Raw genomic sequence first — 27,251 nt, forward strand, 5'->3', positions numbered from 1 at the left:
TTATTTTTTCTTTATTTTTAAAGTCCATTTTATGGAACTTCTGAATTAAAATGTAGATATGCTGATAAATTAAAATATATCCTTAAGTTTAATATTTAGGTATATATTTCTATTGAGGGATATTATGAATATATTTAAGTATAATTACACATGTTTATTAAAATAACATTAATGTAAACATGTATTATTTGCCCGCTATAAATACCCACAGTATGCCTAATAGAGACGTCGATTAGAAGGTTCCATCTACATACATTTTATTTTTATTATAAATGTAACAAAGATGCTTCAACAAATATTAGGAAATATCTTAAAAATAAATAAATAAATGAACTTTTAGTACTCACTAAATTCCTTTCCATGTTGGTGTGAATTTAGTACTTATGACAAACTAATATACAAGTAGAGAGAATTGCTTCAAAAATAAGCAAATACATCTAATCTGTCAACTTCCTTGTGGGAAATAATTTGATACTGGGAAACCTAACCTGTTTAAAAATAATTAAAGCTAAACATCAATCTGTGGAGTTTGTAATAGTGGCACTGTCACCCAAGTTTTATTACAGACAACTATATATAAATATACATATAGGATAAAAAGAGCAGAAATTTAAAATATTAATTCTGGACATGTGTATTCTAATATTTTTCTATGCTTTAAGTGGCTTTAAATTTCACAAATTAACAAAAATAAATGTAGAAATATCTTATTTCATACAGTTTAATATTATTTGTATAAATATGTAAGAATTGTGTATGCATATGAGAATTATAATTTACTAAATATAATCAAATATAGTGAACTGATGAAGATAGATCTGATTATAGTGTTTTCCATGAAAATGTGTTCAATTAGATAGACTTCAGTGAATTTATTTAATGTCTTTAGGAGTACTAGTTTTTGAAATGGTCAGAAATCTGCTATTAAAATTCAAGTAGCAGATAAAAATAACTAAAGTTTTTGTATAAAAAGGAGCATAAAATATTTCAAGATGTTCATGTATGTCCTTTTTTCAGCTTTTCAAAAGCAGACTACACAGTTAAAAATGGGATGCTTTCTTAGCTTCTCTTTAAAAACACACTTTCTTAAAATATATGGAATCATACAAATTGATAATTTATCTACAGTATCTTTTTTTTACAGTTTCTTTGATATTGGAATCTCCAAGAAGAAACTAGTATGAGAAACATGAAAACTCAAAGTAAAGAACTTATTCTTTAGATGATATAAAAAAACTACCAAATATTTTCCCATACAAACACCTTCTATATTAGTATTTTAGAGGGAGTTTCTTTTGATAATGAAATTTTTACTAGAAGTACTCTTTTTGACTTAATGAATAAAATATTTAAAAACTTTTTATTTACTGTTACTATTTATTCTGTATACTATAAGTTCTTATTTTTATTTAGCTTTAGAGTAATTGTTTCCCTAGAAGTGAGTCAAATACAACAATGTAGTCATTTTTCTCTTCTTTTTTACTGAATGAGCAAATCAATCACACACCAGTGTTGTAAATTTATGTGCAAAAGCATTGAAGTGCTTTACTACAAATTACAACCTAGAAACACGTTAACTGAACAATTAAAATTCATACAATCAGATTTAGGTATATAACAACACAAAGAAGGAACAGAATTACAGTACATTTACAACACAAGACAGATACATGGAATTCATTAGAAAATATTGTAATAAATAATTCATGAATTATAGTGCAATTGATTTATGCATAAATATAACTAATTGCCTAAAAATCAGTTTATATTAACAAAATCTGTCAAAATCAAGGCAGCCACAGAGTTTTACTAAATTACTGCGACAATGGAAATACTGCAATTAAAAAACAAATACAAGTATTTGTACTGTAAACAACTAAAAAAATCAGTCTCACTAAAGTTAGTATACAATTTAATATAAAATTGTCATTAGCTACCAGAAATGGTTTAAACAACTTTACTGAGCAGTAGTTCTAAAAACAGAGGCACTGTTTTTTGTTTTTGTTTTTTTCTTTTTTAATATAAAATACTTGAGAAACATTCAAATAAGTAGAAAGCACAGAGGGGTTGCTTTCACCTTCATTTAAAAGTCTGCTGAAACTGGATTTTTCAGAAAATTGTCAATTAATAAGTAGTGACTGGTAACTGAATTATAAAGTAGTTCAAAAGTATAACATAAAGAACATTTTAATGGAATACACTAGGGAGAAGGGGAACCCATAAATTTCCCTGCCTTTCCTTGTTTGTAAAATCAGAGGTTAGCCCAATAATTAGAAACAAACACATTTTGCTTCTTTTAAAACGGTTATGGGTTGATCATTATCTATAGACTATCAAAAAATATTTTAATATACTATTTCTGACCAAAAATAAATAATGCAAGTACTAAAATGCTGCAAATTAATTCTAATATTACCTATAAAACTACTGATCACTGTGAAGTCAATAGTAAAATGATCCCTGATTTTATGAATCCTGTCAATTTTTGGTCAGGTCATCTTTTAAATGATATAAAAAGTGTACTGCATCTCTTCCCTTTACTATAAACTTCTCAATCAATTTATTTAATGTAAATATAGTGTGAGGAATAAAAAAGGTCAGTACAATATAAATATTAGGCAACGCATTCAAGTCCCCAAAGTTTTGCAAGTAAAATTCTATATAAAGAGGTCACAAAATTGAAACTTTTATTTTACTTTCAACTTGTTTTTGCAATGGGGGGGGATATAGTAAATAATCGATCATCGTTCTGGCCCTCACAAAATATGGCTTAATTCTTTAAAAAGAAAGATGACCCTGACATCTGCTGTTTTGTAATCTATTAGGTATAGCATTTCCTTTAAAAAAGTATGTGAGGATTCATATCCTATTACCTATCCAATAGGTAACAATAGTTGAAGAGGGTTCAATATAGACCTAAGAGACCGAATAACTAACAACTTGATTGTGCCATTTATTTTCTCATTTTTGTCACTTTAAAATATATGAGCAGTTTTTAAGGTTAATGACTGACTACTCAAGTATTATCATACACGTGAGCATTAACTTTCACAAACACAAGGGTAAAAAACCCAAGTATTTGAGTCGGTAGATATATTTTTTTAAAGTCACTTAAAAGCCCTGCTTTTGGACTTAGGAAAACTGTATTAGAAAAGTCATCTAAACCTGAATCTTAACAAAGAAGGACATTAGTTCAGGACTGAAGTTATATAAGGAAATCTCTACCCTTTTCATGTAGGGATTTGCTTTTACAACACTACCTAAACTGCATATTCCTTTAAATTCAACATGGATACTTTTTTAAAAAAACTGCTATATGAAGGTAACTGGTCTCTTCTAGTATCTAATAAAAGTTAAAATGTACTACCCAACTTCTAACTACCCAATTAGAGGTTTACATTAATGAAAGTTCAAAACAGCTTCAGTGTTTATATTTGTAATTCTATTCAAGACCCTGAACAAACTGCAAATTTGGTTATTAGCAAAATGAAATATCGCCCACCAAAATGAAAATCTGTTATTCATTTTGATAAACTGAAAATGTTTTGAAATGTCACAGCAGCAAATACGTTTAAAGTTACAGTGAGGTTTCAATAGCAGGAGTGTGACACAATCCTTAAATTAAATTTAAAAGTAGTCATAACATCAACTAACCAGCACGTTTAAACCAAAAATTACCATTCTCAAACTTTTTCTCTGCACATTATAAACATGCTCTAAGTTGCATTCAACCTTTCTTCTCTAACCTTACAAGTTAGCTTATTTTTTCAAACTAAAAAAGAAAATTAAGTCATTTTAATAATTAAATTATTATATGTTCTTTGTATTCCATCTTATAATATAAGGATTCTAGAACTTCTTGGGGTTAACTATTCTTGTCAGTTCTTTTAAGCATATATTTTGTAAACCCCAATTTCTTGCTAAACCAACAGTAAATTATAAATGTCCTGTTTTGCCTATTAAAACATACATTAAAATTTTATATTAATGGATGCTTTTAATGTATTTTGTGTTCTACAGAATATACTGTAGTATACTAATACTGCATGCATCCATTTTCCTTGTATGGATAGAAGTTTATTTTCTTTTTAAAAATTTTCCTTTGATTTACTTGAGGTGCTTACAATAACTGTAAATATTGTAATGTAAAATGTTTAAAAACCATTAATCATTTATTTCCATAATAAGATGGTTTAACTGAATGGCTGGGGTGGTCCTTCACCAATAAAAAATAATGCTTCACATGACATTTACTTGTTTTCCACAACATTTTATGCTATTGACTACTAAAGAAAACCTGAATTTTTTTCACCTATTTATACAAGGATTAAATAGAAACTATCAGAATTAAGTGAGGAACTCTATAATTCTGTCCACAGTGAAAACCCTGAATAAAACTTTTTTTCAAAAAGGCATGTATGTGGTTTTTGAACTGTAAAATTTCATGTCTCCTGTCAAAGTGAGCATATGTAATTCCCACACATGTATACAGACATACACATACATCCCAGTGCGCACACGCACACACACACGCACACTCACACATATACAAACAAACACACATCATTTTGCTAACAAGTAATCTACACAGGCTTGCTGCTATTTTTGCAGCTGCCAGTCCCTGAATCTGTCATATTAAATAACCCAGTGTCCGGTAATCGGAGTTTCTTCTTCGGCGGAGTCTTCAGTGTTCCAGATCTTTCCTTTACCTTGTATTCTAAAGTGCTGTGAGGTACCCCATAAATTCCTTGTGCTTTGGAAACACTCATTTTTCCACTCATTACCATTGCAATGGCCTCTTCCATTATTTCATGATCATACTGCCGATAGCGGCCACGTTTTTTCCTAGGCTGCTTATTATCTTTGCGATCCAATCCATCTTCTGTATTTTCAGAGGTTCCATCAACTGTTCCATTTTTAGAATTAAGACACAAAGGAGAGAGGTCCCCATGTAGAAAGTAAGAGTCAACATTTGAGTGAGTTACAGGCCCAGAACATTCTATTTTGTTCTGTTTAGGGAGTATATTTTTCAGTTTTTGAAGAGCTGATCCTTCTAAGACTGAAGAGGTTTTGGAAACTTGATACATAACATCCAGAAGACCAGAACCATCAGGTTGTGGTTTTGAAACAGAACTTACTCGTAGCTGAGGAATTTTTAACTGTACAGTAGGGCTTGAAGTTTCATATTGAAGGCTTTCATTTTTTTCTTTAAATTGAGTGACCATTCTCTGTAGAGTTAACTGGTGGAGGTAACTGGAAGCTGTTGGGAATTTTAATTCTGAGGTTTCAAGTAGATTGAGTTTACTTTTTTCTGTGCGCTCTGCTTGAGCTCTTGCCCATAAGGCTACTTTTTGCAGCACTGCACAAGTTTCTTTACTGTCTTTATATGAGTAACTATCATTGAAATCTCGAGTTTTGTTTTTAAAAGATGCAGGCTTTCCTGCTGGTAAGGCTTCTAAGTGGAGAAGTAAAGTTTTTTGAGGTATGCCATAAAGTATGCCTGCTTTATTTATGTCCAGTGCTCCAGACTGAATGTCTTTCAAAGCTTTTGAGAGCAAACCATCTGCAAACTCAGCACTTCTTTCCACATAGTCCTCTCTGTCTCTGTGTAGTCTCCTGGATGGATGGAATGAAACGATGGTAAACTGATGCATGAGAGACTCTCACACAGCTATGGAAGGGGAGGGTCCACTCCTTTATTATACTCCTTGCTTAGGTAACATCACTGCTTCTGACACTTTAAAGTCTTTGAGACGTGGTAGTTACTCCTTATCATAACAAATGCTATAGTCCTGGTAGGACAATGTGTCAATCATACGGTGGTCTCTACGGGCAGACCTTCCAAGAACTTAAAGTCCTAACTCAGTAATGCATAATATTCTCATGTTGTTGCTATTCCCTCTGATAGATGCTTGCAGAGCAACACTGATATAATTTATACAATTAGTGTTCCATTATTAAAATACCCAAATCCTAAAGGAGTTTTTGTTAGTAGAAACGTGACGTTACCGCTAAACAAGTAATAAAAGAGTCAACCCCTTTATAGGAAATTTATAGGAACATTACCAAACACAAACATCCCACACTTCCACAAGACTAAGTTTTCTATATCTAAAAACTTAAAATCTGATACTTAACTATAACCATATACCTGGATAAAACCCAGTTTTAGATATTTTAATATCTATTTATTATTTTTTTTGCTAACTAATATATAGCATTGTAAAATTTCCAACTCATACAAAAGGTTTAATGAATCTTATGACTCAGAAATGCTTGATATTCTTAGGTGGAACAAATTGTTCTCTAATATGTATCGGTGACAAAAGGGTCCTGCCATAGCTAGTAAGATGGGAAGATACCCGAACTGTAACAAAATCTAAAAGAACAGCATTTCGGTCTGGTTATTTATTTAATTTAACGGTAGCTTTTACCACATTAAATAAGTTTTTATGGTAACTGCTGAGTACATATACCAAGCAGTTTGCCACCATCATATACCTAAGAATAAAAATCAGTACTATGAGTTATTTTTTCATTAAGAATTATTAAATACAGTACTTTTAAAACTTGTTCATGTTATTTAAAAAATTTAAGTATTGAAGTTAAATGTTCAGCTCAAAATGTTTCCTACATAAATTTTTGAAGTAACTGAAATTATCTTTTGTAGTCCTGCTTCTTGGTTTGCATTCTGTGATTAAGCTTGCATTTTAGCAACATGAACTAAAGTTTGGTGATTGTTCTGATAACTTTTCTTTAACAGAAAGAGTAAAAAAAAGAAAGAAAGAAAAAAGACAAATGAAAGGTGTGATATAGACATTTATGAGTGGCAAAATTCTGAAGAAAAACAATGTATAATGTGTATTAAGTATATTCAATATATCATATAAACTCTGTCTTCGAAGATGCATTTTTGAATCAACTAATAATTATTTCCTAGATGTGGCTTACCCAGACATAGAATTTTCAGAAGATGGATCACATGTTGAGGACTCTTCAGATCTTGTGCTGGTTTTCTTTGTAGAGAGATCTAATACTCCATCCCCTATAATTTCAGAAATAAAAGGTTTTATAACAATTTTAAAATGCAGATTTTTATATTTTACATTTTTGTCACTCCATTTATTCAACTACATATAACTCTCTTATTTCTACTTCTTGCTTTTTTCTAACCTATCACTTATTAGCTTCCATAGCACAGAGACAACTGTTAGAAAAAGGCAATAATTCAGAAGCAAGAGGAGAAAAAAGGAGAAAGTTCTACTAGTAGGTACTATAAAATTCTGAGACAATGAGGATGGAGGATTGCATAAAAGTAAAACAGGCACATTTTACATACCAGTTCAATGATACTGCCTATTACAAAAAACATTATTACATAAAATCAATGTTCAGCTCTTCCTAACTTATTTGCTTATTCAAGCAGCCTTTTATATGCACTGTTTTTTTTTTTTAATGTAGTTGATTTTGGGGAGAAGGAAAGAGGAGAGTTGTGTTTAGGGTCAGAGATGTAAGGGGCAGGGAAAAAAAAGTAAAGAAATTTCAGACGAATAAGAGAAAAACATTTGAGGAAAGCTTTCCAAACTTTCACAATTTAAAGTCCTTAGTAAGATAAATTTTTAAGATACAATGATTATTTTTCTTTGTCAGAAGAGTGAGAGAACAATATAAATATAGTTCAAATGTCTATGGAATGATTTTGGAGTATTTGTTCGTGTTACCAAAAAATATATGGAGAAAAAGGAAGCATTAATTTCCAACTATTACTGAGATTTTTTAAAAAAGATAATAATCATGAGATTGTTATGTCTAGATTATTATTAGTCTTTGAAGAGTCTAAATTTAAAATAGCAGAGTTCTATTATCTCTCTATATATGGTACATTATTTTTATTGAAACCCATAATAAAGTGGTGGTTGTTAAGTGGAAAATAAGAATGGTTCTTTTCCTACACATGATAAACTTCTTGTCTGCCAGTTATGGGGACGGGGAGGAATAGATGTTTGATAGACCACCTCTTAATTATCTATCTACCAATTAGAGATGTCTTGGGATGTTCAAGGAATAGGTTGTATAATGAGTTCCTAAAACTTTATTAAGCTGTCTGACCCAGCTTTTGGGTTGGTAGGGCCATTGAACTTTATGTCACTTTATCAGTTATGATGCTGGCCTAAACAATAAATGGATATATATTCATCAATACTTATATTCTTGCCCCTAAGCCAATCTCTCTAATTTTACTCATAACAAGAAATAATTCTATTACTTTGAATTGTTCAGGGTTTGAAATTGCTTTTCCTCTTCTACATACTGTTGACTATGTCAGCCATTTGATATGTGTCCTTCAAGTCAGAAAAACAAACATCTCCCCACTCTCCTTCACCCCCCTCAAATTATAATAGTTTCTATTGGAAAACAGAATCTACTTTACAATACTGTTATCTGAAGCATATTAAGATGAAAACTGAGAATTGTGCGTTAAAATGTAGTTAACATACCACTCCATCATTTTGCTTCATGCAAATAAAATTTCAGTGTTGATCTAATGAAAAAGGGCCAGATTTTAAAATGGAAAACTGCTTAACTTATACAGAAGTAAAATAACAAACTGCTTTTAGCACATGAAGGGAAAATTTTAAACTTATTCATTATGTAATAGTGAATTATAAAAATCTATTATTTCTTAGAAAGATATATGTGCTAATTATAATGCTATCATCTAAGAAAATATTAAAAACCTAAGACAATGTATAGGATTTCATGGTTACAAGTATTATTTCAGTACCTATGATTATTACAAGAAAGCACTAAAGACATGCATATTATCATAACATTTAACAACCAAATTTAAAAGACTAGACTATATAAACTCTGAAGTAGTATAATAAAATACATTTCGAATCAGAAAGCCTGTGTCTGCTTTGACTCAATAGGTAGCAGTATGACTAAGGAAGTCAACAACCTCTATAAATACATGCTTCCTTTGATTCTAAAATAGGAATAATGAAATTTGTACTACCTATTTTAATGGTTATGAGGAAAGCATTAAAGAAATGTGGTTTATTTTTTAGATACACCAAGTATTCCAAAAGTCATAGTGCTGTTTAAGACTTCAATAGCTGAAAAGGAGTAGCAGTTTAGCCAAGTAAACTTTAGAACTGCACTAAAACTTTTGGGACACTTTGTATACATGCATATGTATAACTGAAACCCATGAATGTTCTACATAGTCAAATCTTCAGGATAGCTAAATGGTTTAATTCTTTAAGTTTACATTTTTTCCTTAGACTAGTGTACCAAAATTAGCTGAGATGCTAAAAGTTATCTAGTCATGGGTTCATAGTTCAACCCATTCCTTTTACAGATGAAAAAATTGGAGTCTGAGTCTAGAGATATTAGGTGATACATTTTCTGATAAAAGTCTCATATTGACACTATTTCAAATGTATAAAAAGCCATTTCCCCAAAAGATAAATGTTTAAAGGGTATGGAAATAAGTAGTTTTCAAATGGAAAGATCAAAACTATCAAAAATTATGTGAAAAAATGCTCTAATCAAAAAAACTCCATTTCTAGCTCACACCAATCAGATTGGAGGAGTTAAACAAAAAATTAACACATTTCAGAAGCTAATTCTAAAAGATCTTTGTAATTGTGTCAAAACTAACAGAGGTTAAATTTAAACTCTGGATACAATATTTCAAGGACTGAGAATTTGGAAGAACCTTTAAATTATGCCATTACAAGTACTGCTTGAGGGAAATGGGGATATTTAGCTAGGAAAAGAAAATGCTTAAGGGAGAAACTGTAGCTGTCTTTAAATATTTTAATAGTTGTCAAGTCAAAGGGGGTTTATATTTGTTCTTCTTGGCTCCAGGGGGCATAAAGAGGAAAATGGAAATTACAGAAAAGATAATGAATGCTGAATATAAGTACAAATCTAGAGGTAACCAAGAATGCAACAGGCTTTAGAAGTAACAGATTTTCCCTCACTTAATATGGTATGTAAAGACTAGATTGATTCCTGGCAGGGATACCATCAGAGAGATTCTTAGTCAGGTATGCGACAGACAATATGGTATCTCAGGTTCACCCCCAATTCTTGATGCAAATGAAGATCAGTAATGATTATGCAGTAGTAAAGTTATATCCTTGATTCATTTAAATAAATAGAGCTGTTTGACCCCAGTGTGAAGTCTCAGGATTCTTAGAGTACATTTTTTTTCTTTGGCCTCCTCTATATAACCTTTCTTCCTCTTCTTTTGTTGTAAATGTGGTCATTCTACCTACCATTGTGAAATATTCCCTTCTTTTAATTTGCTGCTTTGAGTCTATTCTAGCCAAGTAAGAGTATCTAGATTTTAGTACTTCCCTGTTCCTAGCTGTGTTCTAGGCGGGCACAGCATTAAAGATATGAACTATTCTATTTGTGTGCCAAATGGTCTTCATAAAATTTAAATTGTAGGCCATCATAAAATTGATAAAAGTTAAAAAAAAAACCCTGAATACACAGTCTGTTCCTTTTCTTTGAGATAAGACTGTAAAAAAGACAGGTTACATTTATTTAGAAATTTTCAGAAAAAGTCAACTATTTCTAAGTATGTTATTCTATGGTACCACAAGTCTGAATGTGTCCTTGACACTGTCTTCATATGCAGAACTTATTGCTATCAACTGTTAGAGATAAACAACATAATCCCTGCTATAATGGAGTTTTCTGTTCAAAAGGAGGTTGACATTCATAACACTGTACATGCATTAATGTTGCAAAAAAAAAAAAAGCACTATGTATGGTAAAAACAGAGCATATTCATATAAGGCTTAAGGTTTGCCAAGTGCTTTACACAGATGACATACACATTGTGCTTCAAAAGAACCCAGTGAGGCAAAACATAGGCCAAAATATCCAAGAGTAATCATTTCAGAATGTATACAACATTCTGTGAGAACCTCTTTATCTGTTCTTTGGAATCACTTCTGTTTAATTGTTTTTTTAATTGGTATTTTATTTTCGTATTACTTACATTTTCAATATTAGTTTTTCAATTTTAATAATCTTTTCACTTAAATTGCCATAAACTAAACTCTTCTGAAGTGCTACGGATTCTTATGAGCAAGTTTGGAAAATAACAACAACAAAAAAGGGTATTATTGGAAGGAATGTTTGTTTTGGAGTCAATGGATGATCTAGGGTCAAATCTTAGTTCTGGCTTAATCTCATTGGGTTTTAATTTCTTTGTTTATAAAATGTGGGAGCTGGACTAAATGACATATATATACACATATATATGCATATATATATAGATATAGATATAGTGTGTGTGTGTATGTGTGTGAGCTACAATGTCCTCTGCAAAACGGAATATCATTAATAGATATTCAGCATTAATAGAACCATTGTTTGTCTTTTGCACAGAACTCTAAGCCTAGCTTTTTTTATAACCTACTAGATTTCAGGATGTGGAGAATCACTGAAAAGCATCTCTACAGTTGCATTAATTATACAATCTATTGTTTTCCCCAAATTATGAAATGTAGTATGCAAATGTCGCTTTTAATTAAATGAAAAAATAGCTGGCAGGTCTTTGTAAATAGTTTTCAGCAACTTTAGATTCATTCTGGGCTTTTGCCAGCCTATAACATTTGCATTGGCTCCAGTCACATTCTCTAACTTCACTAAATGCCAGTAAATATCTAAACTCAAATCTACATAACAAAAGCCAAAGTTTGCCACTATCTTTAAGGCTAGTCTCTTATAAACAAAAAATCTTATTTTTATTGATAATTATTTTTATTATTTTTTGTTTTTTAAGATAGCCCATCTCCTTCCCAATAAGTCATTTTCTATAACCAAGATTTTTAATAAGACAAAAAATTAGGACACCATAAAGAATCTCATATTTAAAAAAGTTTCAATATTCCCTACATGTCGCTTAGTTATATGAACATAAACATGGAAAATTGCCTATGAATGCTTGCTGTTCCTTACCTACAGCTTTGCTGAGGATACTTTTCAGTATGTGCACAGGCTATCCTTGTTGGGTTTTACAAAGAGATGATAAAATGGGTAGGTAGCAGATGGTGATGTCTGTTTGAATATTCTTATTGTGCAGATATATAGACCATGAGCTTTCTCATTCTTTCAAATTTTTCTCCTTTCTGAAATTATCTCAACAATCTTTGAGTGTCCTTAAAATTATGTCAATTCCAGCCTAAAATTTTTAATTTTATACTTGGTTAGGTCTAGTCGCTCTTCCAAATGCATGTACCCATGTCAATCATGAAGTAAAGTTAATGGCTATTCTAAAAGTGCAAGAGAAAATAGGTTTCATTTCTCACTCAAGTGCTGTTCTCCTGGTCACATTTTATAAATATGTTCAGTAGGATCATCTGGTTTATCTGGATCGACATGTTTTGGAATGACAAGTTTTGGCATGTTCATTTTCTCATTATGAATATTATATATATATAGCTATTTTTCAAACAATACTGCTTGTAGTCATCCAGTATTTTCCTCCATAATGTTTTGCAGCTTGGCCAGTATTTGAACCCGGTGTGTGTTGGTTGACTTTTCTTGCTTGCTATAGATCAAAGTTTGCAGGCTAAATTTTTAGTGAGTTTCTATGTTGTTTTCACAGCTACTGATCTACATCTACATCTACATCTACTTCTTTAGTTAACAGTAAAAGTCACCCACTAAGTTGTACCACCCCTGGCAAGTCAATTAACCTCCTAGTGTCTCCAGGCAACTTTATAACTTCAAAGTGCAAGGCAAAATAAGCACTGGAAGAGGGAATTCATTCATTAGAAGGTCCACATATACAATGCAAAAAGGTTTTTCAAGGAAATAAAGATGAAATAAATTATTACTTTAAGAATAATTACTTTTATTAATGGCATAGAAAGACTTTTATGCTTCATTCTGTGACTGGTATGCTATCTCCAACTCTTATATCTAGAAAGTACATATAGTCCATATACAGTCTTTTTCTTCTAAATACAGCAGAAGCACCACTTTCTCTAGAAAGCTTTCCTGATCCTCTCATCTGCTAGCCCTCACCTTTTCAAAGGTCTAACTAAAATTCATTTTATTTCAATGCATATTTACAAAGGCTGTTGTAGTTGAAAAGATATCTCAAAAAGGTAGAGATCCAAATGGAAGATGTAAAATGGTAGCTTGTTTACTAAATAATGTTACTTATTTTTCAATCCTGTCCATCTCATCTACATAAAGGTTTCTGCTGAAATTCAGTTATTAAATTCTACCTTTCCTGATTTCTGGGAGATTCAGGTGAGGTATATATGGTTTCTGGAAGTCAGGTGCCAAAGTCAAGAGGGCAATTGTTCCAGTAATACGGTACAAAAAGTGCTGCTTTTCGAGTCAGAGCGCCTGGGTTTGAGATGACATCCAATATTTTACTTATGATCTTTCCGTATAGCTGAACCTTCACTTTTATGACCATTCTACCTTTCCATATTGGTTCTCCTCCATTCTCTCACCAAATCCTTAAATTTTCCAAGCTATAATTTTTCAAGTCCATTTTCCTCCCCTGTGATATGTAGTTGCTTTGTGAGCCTATCACTGGGACTATTTTTCCTTCTCCTTTTTCACATTCTTGGTCACCTTATGCCTTTATAAGCTAAGGCTTCTGGAAAAAAACAAAACAAAACAAGAGGAGGAAACAATCTCAAAAAGTGTCTCATATATAAAAACTCAATCTTCAAACTTAATGTAAATTGTAATCTAAGATGAAAAATAATTACGTTTAGAATGAAAAAGTTTAAATATACTTATGCTCATTAACTTCAACTAGGCCCTTACTATTGCACATAACATTTCTTTTTTTTCTTCCCTTACTGATCCTACCCCACACATTCCATATTGGCTAATACAGGCATTGTGACACAGTACCATGAGTTAATGGAAATCCTGAATTATATCTTTAAAGAAATGCATCTAAATAATCCAAAGTAAAAAATAAATTTAAATAGGCATTTGCTTTAAAATTATTTGCTTTCAATCACTTTTTTGCATTCCCCCCTTATACCTGAACTATTAAAAACTGTTTACATTCTAATCTGTCAAATTATCACAATACTCAACTTCTAAAAATGAAACCAACAAGGCTTTATTATTTAAGAACTATTTCATGCAATTAACTTTTAATTGACTGTTCATGTGACAAAGACTGCCTTCCTCTGTTGCCTTTTCAGTTTGCCAATGTTCTTCCTTAAGCCACAGTAATTAGAATAGAACACAATTCTCCAAGTGAAATCTGACAAGGGCAGTTTGTAGGAACATTACTTTCCTATCCTTAGTAATAATGCTCTTCTTAATTGCAGTCTTAAGATCAATTTAGCTTTTGGCTGCTACAGTACACTGATGATTCATACTGACCTTGAAGTCCACTAAAACCACCAGATCTTTTTCTGAACTGCTACTTATCTTTGTCTTATCCATTTTATCCTTTTTTTGGATCCAAGTGAAAACTTTAGCTTTATTCCCACTTAATTTATAAGATTTAAGTTTAAGGTATAGTCTGTTGATATCCTTTTAGATCCTGTCACTCTATGTTTTAGCTATGCCTCACAACTTTGTATCACCTACAAATTTGATAATTTATTTTATATACTGGAGATGCTGATAAAAACGTTAAACTGAAACAGGGCCAAGCATAGATTCCTAGAATATTCTGTCATAGATTTTCAGTAATGCTTACTCAAGTTCTGAGTCCATTGGATTCTTTTTTGTCTAATCCATAACTTTCCCAACTTCTCTACAAGAATGCTTTGAAATATTTCATCAAAAAGTTATGCTAAAAAAACTCCCCCATATCTATTAGTTTAGTAATTCTTTCAAAAGAGACGTAAATTTGGTATGACTTATTTTTGATGAAGCCATACTAACTCTTTTAATCACAACTTCCCTATCTTCTGACACTCTTTAGTGTCTTCTTTCCTGGGCCAAAAATTTCTTTCTCATCAAAAATGCCAATGCTAGGGTTTATATAGGACCATTTCCCTTCTTTTCTTTACACACTTTATACATTCTTCTAAGCAACTCCCATGAGTGTACTATTTTAACATAGAAAACTTCCAAAGTCACTTATCCAGGACAAATCTCTAACCTGAACTTTCATTCTACATCAACTTTGGATGTAGATAGGATGGTTCAGCTTTACTGGAAACCGAGATTGTGAGCTACCAAAGGAGATTCATTTCCCCTCCATTAAATTTCCCTGTTTTTCTTGAGGGCTCCCTCAAGAAACCCACCATTCTTCTAGTCACTCAAGGTTTGTGCTCTCAGGGCTCTTACTTTTCCTTTACCATCCCACTTCTCCAGTCTTCCCTTTCATATAGTTACTGCTATAATTCAGTTGCTCACAATCTCTGACCTTTTGATCACTGCAAAAATTATTAATTGTTCTTCTAGTTTCAATCTCTCTTACAAAGTGTTACCAAATCAATATTCCTAAAACACAGGTGGAATCATGCCATTCCCCTGCACAAAAATAGCTCAGTGGTGCTCTACTGACTAAAGAATGAAATATATAAATTTCCCCAGTCTGGTTATAACACACTTTTCCAGAATTATTTCAAATTATTTTTCTTGGCTGTTTCTTCTCTATGACATTCTTCTCATTTATCTTCACACATTCCAATCCTTACTTAGACATCAAGATTTCCTTCAAAACTCAAGACTAAAATCTTTCCCTAATCTAAAAAACTGAGAGAAATACATATTACAGAACTCTAAGATTCTATTTCATACTCTTCAGATTGGCAAAGTTGATCAAAAGAAAAATGAAGATTGCTGAAAGGGTTACTAGAAAATTGATATACAAAATTACTATTAGTGGAATCAGTACAGTCATTTTAGAAAGCAAACTGGAATTATGTGCAAAACTCCCAACTATCCAAAGAGGCCTATAACCTGAAAAATATGAGTGAAGAAAGAAGGAAAAGAGTCATATGTACAAAAATATTTATAGTAGTAATTTTTCTAATACAAATAAAGACATAAGTAGGTATTAAAGCAACCACAGCTCCAAAAAAACAATGGAGCAGCATGCTACATGACAAAGTTCAGTGCATTGAGACACACCTTTTTGGACATGTGAACATTTGTTTTGTTTTGCTTAACTTTGCTAATTTGTTACAATTTTCTTTTTTAACTTAATGGAGGGGGTTTCAGGGAGAGGAAAAATTACAAGGCTAAAAACAAAGGGTCATTATTATAGCATTTAAAAAAAACAAAATAGGAGGTTTGGAAGGAGTCCCAACTAGTATAGCATCAAAACTAATGTGTTTATTATATAAATATAAACATGAAATCAAAGATATATAATACAGATGCAGGGTTTCGTATTCATAATCCTTTCTATTTTATAATAAATGAAAAGGTTCATGTTTTCAATGCTTTCCAAGTTCAGAAAAAATGACTAGAATACAGCTTATTAATTTAATATTTGGGTTTCTCATTAACAGTATGGAGTGTATTAACCTTAGTTCTTAGAGAAAAGATTCACATAATTATTTAGAGTATGAAAACTTTTAAAGAGATCACTTAGAGAACAATTATGTTAAACATTTTCTTTGGCACATTATATTCAAAAGGAGCTTTAATCTTAGTTTCAATGTATCCTATTTGATTCTTGCCCATGTCCTCAGTTCACCCCATGGAACTATGCCACTTGCTGAAGGCTTCCTCAATTTCTTCTAATATCTCATAGATACCAGCAGATCATAAGGCCTATGACATATCTCTTGCCTAGCCTTGTTCTTTCCCTTCATTTACCTGTAGATGTCCGGTTCCTCTTAAGAGTTCTTCAAAGGAGCTATGTTATACTCTTATTATCACTATGTCCCTATTGCCCTTTGGGTAAAATCCTTTTAAAAATCTTCCAACTTTTGTATGTCTTGGCTAACAACCATACAATAACAGGAAGCAAGCATTCTGGTATTATGTGAAGCAAAAGAGCTATGTGAGAGTTAAAGGACTTTCATAATTTGCTCAGGGAAGATCAGCATTTCTTCTTCCATCTTTTAAGTCTGAGGTCTAACTTTCATTTTTGCTGTTTGTCTGAGCCAAGTTTCATTGTATCTCCATCCAAGTGCATGACATAATTTGGTCAGCAGTCTTTGTTTAACTACTTGGTCTTTTTTAATTAAAAAATTTTTTATTTGGTCTTTCTTATGTGTATTGTTAGATCCTGTTACTTTAGTTGGTTGCACATCCCTTTTAGGGAGTCTTGCAAAATTTCCAGAATTTGATGTGCCAACAGAATATTATATAAAAATAACAGCATCAGGAGGAACTCAAAGCCCAGAGAGAAGCCCTCTCTAACTTGGGACTCCTATGCTGACAATCTCCTCCATCCATGAATATAATATGCCTCTTTGTTTTTTACCTAGACAGGTCAAAGGATCCTTGAATATTATTTCTGTTAACTTATCTTTAAAGGAATCATGAGTGATTTTGATGTAAGGACAGCAACACCTTGTTGGAAAAGTGCATTGGCATTTGGCTCTTTCTAATCAAATAATAAAGAACAGAAAATAGTTATACTGGAATTTAAAATTCTTTACATATTTCAATTAGTTCATTCAGTCTTGGATAGCCAATGGTTAATGAGGCATAAGACCTAAAGATAAAATAATTAATTGAACTTTAAGTATCATTCCCTAAAAACAATCACAAATATATGCAATCTGAGCCAGAGAATCACAACTGGAAAATCAAAAACTTTCAGGTAGACCCCCCCCCCCCAAGTCACCTCTAGCTATGATAGATGCAAAAATTCTGAACGTGACTCACCAGGGAAAAAAATTAAAATATCTATTTTATACATATAATAAATCCTTAACATAAGAAATCTTTGAAGAGAATGAAAATGGAAATAAATGAAGTCTTGAAATTTCTTTACATCATCTATAGTTTTACCTGACAAATGGTGCTGACTGGGGGGGGGGGGGCCTGGAAGCATATTGAGGGATTGCAGGTAAGGAGAACCTCCCCCCCCCCAATAGGGGTATTATTCATAGAGCAGGATAGGCATACCAGGCGAGTTGGACCTCCACCCTGGTGGCAGGGGAATTAAAATAAGAGTACAGGGAGGAATATCAGGAGTAAAATAGGGGGCAAGCTAATGTGTGTCTGTATATATATGTTTAGAAAGAGAGAATTGTTTTTGCAAGTAAATTCTAAAGATAAGTCTGTTCTTGGTCCTGACACAAATCTTATCAAGAATTTTTCTATGATTACATTTATAACTGAATTCCTCTAAATGTTCCTTTAAAGTGAGCACAGAACATGTAATTTCAATCACATTAACTGCTATCCATACTACTTACTCTAAGATCATAGATCACTTCCTTATTTCATCTTGATAAGGGATTGAATATCAACTTTTACTTCATTTAATCATTTAAATACATGGTAAAATGATACTTCTGTTCTGGCATAAACTTTTTTAGACTTTATCTTTTTTTCATTTAGAGGTAGAAACAATTTTTAACAATAGTTTTCTGACATTTTGTAATTCAAATTCTCCTCTTCCTTCCCTCCCACACAAGTTGTAAATGGCCTGTTACAAGTTATACCAATGGTTTCATGCAATACATATTTCCATATTCTCCATGCCATGACAGAAACACATTTCACACATAAAATAAAAAATTCACAAAGGAAATAAGGTGAAAGATGTTCTGCTTTGATCTGCAATCAGATTATAACACTTACTACTGGGGCTGTGGGCAGCATTTTTTATCATGAGTTCTTTGGATTTTTGGGGACCTTGTTTTGCTGATAATAAATTAATCCTTTATAGCTGATCACTGCACAATATTTTTGTTACCATATATACTATTCTCCTGGTTGAGCTCACTTCAGTATGCATCAGTTTATATAAGTTTTTCTGAACTTATTCTGTCCATCATTTCTTATGGTATAATAGTTTTCTATTATAGCCATATATCACAACTTGTTTATCCAGTCCCCAATTGATGGGCACCACTCCCACTTTCTGATTCTAGCATATCTCTCCCCCCAAATGCCTTCTGTCTTAGAATCAATACCAGGTATTGGTTCTAAGGCAGAAGAACAATGAGGTTTAGGCAATGGAGGTTATATGACTTGCTTAGGGTCACACAGCTAGGAAGTGTCAGAGGTCAGATTTGAACCTAGGATTTCTTGTCTCTAGACCTGGCATTCAATTTACTGAGCCACCTAGCTGCTCCTTCCTTGTCATAAACTTTTAAAAGGAAGGCATGAGCTGTTCTAGTTTCTAGGGCCCAGTTTACATGTTTTTGGTGAAAAAATTAAATTCAGAATATAGGCAGGACAGGAGAAAATTCTGATAGGAACAATGTGTCCATGGAATTTGAGCAACTGAATTGATACTGAGAAATGTCATTATATATAATTGTTCCTCACTATATCGTGGTTCACTTATCATGGTTTCACTGTATCGCAGGATTTAAAAATATTTATCTAATTCTGTATTGTGGGATTTTGCAGATGAATACCGTATTGTACACAATGAAAACGCAGTATGGCACACTATTGGCTGATGGAATGAAAGGTGACTAACCATAGCACTATGTTCTATATCTTGGGTGCTGACTGGCTCAGTGACTCATAGCATCAGTCTGTTTGCTCTCCTGCTACTTCATGGAGGTCTCTGGAATATAACTCCTGCAATAGGTGAGGGATCATGGTACTTTCATTATCTATAAATCTTATTGGATTTATAGAACCCAAACCTGCTTAGGCTTTATAAGTGGAAAACCCTTATACCACTCTCTACCACCCCTACCCTGCTAAGTGCAAATGGAAATATTATGAACTAAGGCTGAAAAGGTAAGGCCGGAGTGCAATTGCATAATAAATCTTAAAATGCCAGCCTGAGTTTTATATTTTATTTTCCTATAGACAATATGAAACAAGTGAAGATTTTTTTTTAAATGAAGGGAATATCAAATTCAATCATGAGCCGTATGCCTTAAATTATATTGGCAACTTTGTAGAACATGATTACAAAGGGGACAGATAAAGTAGGAAGACCAATAAGGAGGTTATTTTAGTATTCCAAATAAATAGTCCAATTTGACTGGACTGTAGCATCCAATGAAAGTAGTAATAATGAAACAATGCTAGAAAAGTCATGTGGTAGTAAATGGTTCAGGGAGTTTCGACTTTATATATAATAGGGAATAGGCAGTCACTGACAATGCTTGACTAGAAAACTAAGGTATTCAAAACTATGTATAAATAATTATTTGGGAAGCAATATGAAGGATGAATTGGAGAGAGAAAGAAGAGTTGGTAAAACCTGTTAGGAGACTACTGAAGTAGTTCACAGAAGTGGTAATTAAGAATTTTCACTAAATTAGCAGGGGAGCTACAGCAAAGGGGACTTATGCCAGAGATGTTCTAGAAGTAGAAGTAACAATACAGAAATGGGAATAGAAAAAAAATCCTAATATTTTGATTATGTGAAAACAAGGTAAAGTATAGTAACACAGAAATAGGTACAGGTGGAGATAGGTAGTTGGAATTCCAGGTGTGAGGTTCTGAATTGAGGTCAAGACTGGAGATACAGATCTCCCATAGAGCATATACACATAGTGACAGCAGTTGAAATGAATAAGATTTCTAAAAGAAAACATGTATAGTGAGGAAAAGCAAAGTGTCAGACCTTTGGACAACCCCTATCTGAGAGGTTGCCAAGGTGGGAGGCAACAAAGACAGAAGTAGTCACCAAAGTAGAAGTATGGCATATGTGGTATTTCTAAAATCAAAGGAGGAAAGAATATGAGGACAGAAAAATTGCATTGGTATCCTTTGAGAAGTGTTAGGAGAGTAGTGAAGGCTGTAACTGGATTGTAAAGGTTTGAGGAATATATATATTCCTCAAACCTTTGCTATATATATATAGTATATTGTCTCTATTTCTTTATGTATGTGTATATATATAATAAAAATGATTCGATACTCATGAGCTATCATTTTAGTAATAAATTCTATGCTTTTCCCAGGGACCAAAGTCCCTTTTCTTTTTACTTAAGAATTTTGATCATTATGATGACTAAATGCTATTCCAGGTCAATGATGAATTATGCTACCTATTCGCCTGACAGATGAAGGATTTTCACCATGCAGTATAGGACCAAGACATACTTTTTCTTTTTTATATGGCCCATGCAAGTATTTTACTTGGTTATATACCTCTGTTATAAGAGTTTTATTTTCCTTTTCTTTCTCCCTCCATTCCCAAGTATTTTTTTTTTTGGGGGGGGGGGGTGGAAGGGTAGAACTGGTTAGTGGGAAGGAGAGAAAACAAATTTTTAATGTCAAATAAATATTAAGTTGAAATTAAAAAAAATTATATTATCTTCCTTTCTTAAATAATGTACAAAACTCTTTTGACAGTGTCCTAATGATTGAACATGAAGAAAGCTAGCTTTTTCCTTTATAGGGTTTCAATTCTTTGATAAACCATTATATATTATTCAGTTTATGATCATCTATCCATGGTACAAAAAGCAAAAGTAAAATAGATAAATACTTCTGCCTTTTTAAGCAACTGTCTTTTTAATCCCTTCTTTGATTTTCCTCTTGTCTCCAACATAACTTTTTTCATTTTTCTTGGTATTTTAAAAATTTTATTTTTTCCCAATAAAAAAACATCTTTTCTTTGCTCCCAAAGTGGGCAGAATGGGGGGAAGTGAACCCCTGTAATAGGATATGCACAATCAAGAAATACGCATTCACTGGCCATGTCCAAAAATGTTTCTCAATATGCTTCCTGAGTCCGTCACCTGTCAGGAGATGGAGGACACGCTTTATTGTTGGTTCGATGTAAACAATCATGGTTGGTCAGTATTTAGTCAGAGTTCTTTGAAAGATGCTTGTCTTTACAATGTTGTTGTATTGTAGAAATTATTTTAGTCATTTTACTCTGTCAATTATTTCCAGACTTCTCCGAAACCACATTTAGTACTGAGTACAGATTAAAGCCTTTTCATTTTCACTCATTCTCTCTCTCTTTTCCTGTGTTTTCTTTTGCAAAATGGCAAATATGGAAAACTGGCAAGAAATGGGATAAAGAGAATTTGGAACTCAAAGTTTTAAAAAATGAATGTTTGGGGCAGGTAGAGAGCATAGTACATAGTGTCAGGCTAGAGTCAGATACTTCCTAACTGTGTGACTCTAGGATAAGATACTCAACCTGGTTTGTCTAACCCTTGACTATTTATCTTAAGAGTTGTTACTGACAGAAAGTAATGTTTAACCAAGAATTTTATATTTAAGAATGTTAAGCATTTTTAATGCAATTGGTAAATATTTTAATGGAATAAATATGTATTTTAAAAGGGTACTTTTATAATTTCTTTTGACACCATAGTTTTCCAAAACATTTATGTTATCATATATTTATCATATATCATAATTTACTCAACCATTCCTTAACTGATAGGCACCCCCTCTAGTTTCTAGTCTTTTACCATGACAAAAGAGCTGCCATGTTTGTATTTGATCTTTGATCTTTTGTGGGTATAGGCCTAGTAATGTTACATCTAGATCACATGTATAGTTTAGTATCTTGGGGATAAAGGTTCTTAGTTGCCCTGCAGAATGGCTACACTAATTCATAGCTTAAATCATTTTATTGTTTTGTAGCTCTTCCAAAATTGGTCATTTTCATTTTTTGCCAACGTTGTCAATTTAATGGGTGTATTCAATAGTAGTTTGAGGCATTTTTTCATATGTCTATTGATATTGAGGATTTCTTCCTTTGCAACCTGCCTATTCATATTTTTGACCACTTTACCAGGAAATATCTCTTCTTATAAGAAAATATGAATCAAATTCTTCTACATTTTGGAAATAATAGATGATGTTTCTATAGCATTTTAAGGTTTCAAAGCACTACAGTTTATTTGATCTTCATAATAATTCTGTGAGGTAGCTAGGTGTTAGGTTATCCCTGTTTAACAGATGAGTAAATTGAGGCTGGGAGGTCACTCTGCCAATGCGTATCTAAGGCAGGATTTGATCTCAGGTCCTGCTGATTCCAAGTCCTGTGTTCTAGCTACCTAATGAGATCTTTATCAGAGAAACTCACTGCAGAGATTTTGCTCCTTCTTTGATTTTTGTTGAGAGCTTCTGCTCCTAATTGATTTCATCACTGCTGACAATGGGGTACTTTCTATTCCAATTATTTGCTTTTGCTACAATCTTCCATACATGCAGCAAACTTTTTAAATTTGGTTGAGAACCTATTCACAGCCTCTTTAGTCAGACGTCTCCTTTCTTAACTTAATTACAACTGTTTAAATGGTAGAAATTTTGTTTTGAGAGTATCTTATTCTTGTAAAATCTATCTCACTATTGAATTTTGGGCTATAAGTATTCTCCCTTTGTTTGAAGTGGAATCTAGTCTCAGGTTTTAAGTTCTATTCCAATCCAACCCTAGGCAAGCTGTGCACCCCTCTTTTAGTGTTCCAGGCAATTCAACTGAGGATATGAGTTGTGGAGCAATGAAGGCTATGCACTGATAGAGTGTATCCTCATTACAATAAAATCATAGGACTGAATCAAAATAGTTAACAAACAAAACCCAAAGCAAGGCCAACTTTTATCTATCATGAACTCAAATTCGCCTAGCTTTGATCTTCTAAAATTCTTATCAAGAGACAAAATGGTTGAGTAGAAAGATTAATCGCCTTATAAACACCAGATTGTAAATTTTAGTCCTGGATCATCTACTTACTAGCTATGCAACCTTGCCCAAACTTTAGGGACATGCTTTAAGAAATGTTCATTATGGGGGCAGCTGGGTGGCTCAGTGGATTGAGAGAGCCAGGCCTAGAGATGAGAGGTCACTTAACCCCTCACTGCCTAGCCCGTACCACTCTTCTGCCTTGGAACTATCTTTAGAAGAATGAACTTGTTATTAAAGACAAGTAAAAAATTACCACTTGGTCTAATTTTAGAGGAGAAAGAGATCTAGTAGATAACTGGATAACTGAAATTCTCGATGATTACTGTTTAATATCTCCATGCCAGGTTTGTGATTTTAATTTACTCTTTATGGCTAGGTAATTGGTGGAACACAGCTCCCATGCAATATTGCTTGTTTTTTCCCTTCACAAATTTCCTCTACTCCATCCATCCATCATACTTCCTAGCACCAGTACATGGGACTAAGAGAAGTTTATCTTTTAAATATGATTCTATGCCCATACTCATTTTATTGAAATCATACTTTTTGAATCAGGAATTCCATGATAATGTAACATCTAAGTTATAATTCATATTCTTCCAAGTCTCAATCTATAAAGTTAAATTTATTTCCTTGTATAAAGGTTATTTAATTTCATCTTGCACTAGTGTGTAACACTGTATGTTTTATGAGTGTTGTATTTTCCTTCCTGGAATGTAAACTCCTTGAGGGTATATGATCTGAATCTTAATTATCTTTTTATTAGTCCCAGCAGGCTACATTTAATTAGTGGCTTGTAAATGAATATACTGCATGGAGAAACAGAAGTGTACTGAAACCTAGCATTAAACACATTTTCAAAGCTTTATGCTTTAAAAAACTTGTTTCATACATCTCTTTAAAATAGGCACACAAGTGAGCTTTCCTACATGCTCAACTGGAACAAAGAAAAATATTTTAAAGGCTAAAGTAAATGAGACCAAGAACAAATTATATGAAAATGAGAGAAAAATGACTCCTTAAAGTTTTAATTATTACAATTAAAGTGAGAGGTTCTACATGTGTTAGTTGTCTCTGAACCCAAGAAAGATGAAAAAAAAAGGTGAAAAGTCTAGCATTAGTCCTAAATGAATTATTCACTGATTAAAAGATTTTTAAAAAATGTTTTGTAAACAGAGAGGGAAATATGTAACACCTTAATTGCTTTTTGGTTTGTCTTGTCTCTTTGGTTATGTATGGTATCTTCTTATGACAAAATATGAATTCATTATGAAATGAAACTCTACTTTGCCACAATATAAAGAGTGCTATAAAAAGTTTCAGAAATCTAGTTAAAAATTCTGAATTATCCTTGCTTGACCTTGAGTAAATTACTTAACTTTTCTGAATCTCAGTGTTTTCATTTGCAAAATGAGATTAATACTCCAATGCCTGCCTTACTGTGTATATATGAGGAAAAGGTCTTTGTAAACTATTAAGAACTCTAAATTAATATATCAGCATCATAGAAAAATAAAAAAATTCCATAGCATTTAAAAAAGTATACAATAAATTTACTGCATCTAATTATGGCCTTAACAAAAATGTTCACTATTTACTCATTAGGATTAGGGTGGCCATCCTGCAGAAAGAATATATTAAAGACTATTTATGAATCTGCCAAACATTCAAGTGATTAATAATATTGTTATTGTATTCATCTTTTAATATGAAAGAAATGGCCATGTCTTCCTAACTCATTTATTCTCATTGGCTCTTAGGTTTTTTTATCTGGAAAATGAGGGCACTGAACTGTCATTTCTAATGCTCTTTCAAGTTCTAAAATTCTGATTCATTTAGATAGTTCTAAGTACTTGTTACTGATAGGAAAAGGCTCCATTGCTAAAATCCTAGAAGCAGTAGACTAAGATCATTAAGAAAATACATTAAGAAAACACAAAGGAATAAACCTGAGAAGTGAAACATTAGAGAATCTGGCCTACAGTTTTGTACATGGAACCTGGAGCCTTTCTTCATTCCAAAATACTTGGAGTTCTTACTTTGAAGAACTATTCCTTATATGTTTCCAAAACCCTATAGTGTTCAGCAAACTTTTCCCAACCATTAGTGGAATGTTCCTAAAACTTTTTGGATAGTTTAAATGATACACATAGGATTGTTATAAATGAAGAACACAATAAGACAAAAAATACTTAGTTTTCCAATCTAGGCATTTTAAAGTTAACAACAGGATAGTGACCAAATCAGAATATGACCCAAAGTTAGTAAGAGATGATTACATATAAAAAGGAACTCAAAGGGACCTTGATGGGTTTTTTTGAAGATCCACAAACAATAGAAAACATTTTTATAATTATTAAGTGGAAAGGAATTTGATTTAATAATTGGTCATTTAAATATGGAGGAGACCTCAAAGGTCATAGTGAACCACAAATAAAAATATTAAAAGTAGCATACTACTACTAATTTGAAAAGTCAACATAATACTGCATTGAGTCTATGAACAAATTGTAGCTTAGTTCTCTGGTACTTGGGTATCTGGCAACATCAACAAAATGAAACACTTATCAAATACCCAGAAATTTAAAAAGCATCTGGTAGTCAAAAGAGATATTACAAAATTAATGAATATAACAAACTTTAGTCATCAAGTCCCTTAGGCCCTCAATGAGAATTTATATTCTTCTTATTTTACACACAATTCTACTAAGTTTGAATATCTGATCCCTCATACAACCATAAATTAGGAAGCGGCAAATCAGAAGTACAACAGGACAATTCTGCCAGTAGCAGGAAAAGGACACAACAGTACCGACTAATGGTTTGGTAGACAGATATTGGTGTCAGGAACATCTGAAATCAAATCTTGCCTCAGACACTTACTAGCTGTGTGACACAATAGAGAGCTTAAGAGACTTGCTTGATCTTCTCTACCATTAAAATCTATGGCTCTATGATCTGATAGTGATAAACAGCACAATACCTCATATTATTATACATATATAATACAAATATTATTATGATAATCCTTAATTATAAGAATTTAAGGGGAAAATTTTAATTTTAAATGAATAAAATAAATGCAAAATTTTTAAGGCATAAAAGGATAAACATCTTCAGATATTTGAAAAACTAAGCTATCTACCACTCATTCACTTGTTCTTACTGTAGTTTATGGCCATAACTATAAGACATTCAGTATTCACTGTTGATAAGGTAAATTTAAAATATGGTTTTACTCATTTATATACATAAAATTTTATTAAATCTATTTTTCCCTCTACAAAAATAGCATTTGCATTCTTTGATAAATAAAACTCAGATTAATCAAGTTTTTTGGGGGGGAACGTAAATGAATATATTTTAAAATAGTGCTTAATGCTTTATTTTAATTTTTTTAGAATTAAGCAACCTCTTCCCCATGCCTCTCCCTGCCAAATCCCTGAATTATGACTTGTAAGTATATAGTTCACTATATTTCTGGTTCATACCTCAGTTTAGTTCAAGGTAATGATTTAAAGCA

The 27,251-nt window shown here is 32.3% G+C and overlaps 1 protein-coding gene across 19 annotated transcripts in view; it reads right to left on the reverse strand.

Moving 5' to 3' along the window:
* LCORL (ligand dependent nuclear receptor corepressor like) overlaps nt 1-27,251 on the reverse strand; it is a 154,815-nt gene that overhangs the window by 35,593 nt on the left and 91,971 nt on the right. For 16 of the 19 annotated variants that reach the window (XM_007496679.3, XM_056802453.1, XM_056802451.1 and 13 more), the window contains one exon: nt 6,952-7,045. In XM_007496679.3, coding sequence (XP_007496741.1) covers nt 6,952-7,045 — 94 coding nt within the window. Of the gene's footprint in view, nt 1-240; nt 5,617-6,951; nt 7,046-7,465; nt 13,649-27,251 lie in introns of those variants that run through there. The other 3 variants (XM_001368840.4, XM_056802467.1, XM_056802466.1) reach the window with 3 other exon arrangements.

This window comes from Monodelphis domestica, chromosome 6 (assembly GCF_027887165.1).
Source record: "Monodelphis domestica isolate mMonDom1 chromosome 6, mMonDom1.pri, whole genome shotgun sequence".
NCBI lineage: Eukaryota > Metazoa > Chordata > Mammalia > Didelphimorphia > Didelphidae > Monodelphis > Monodelphis domestica.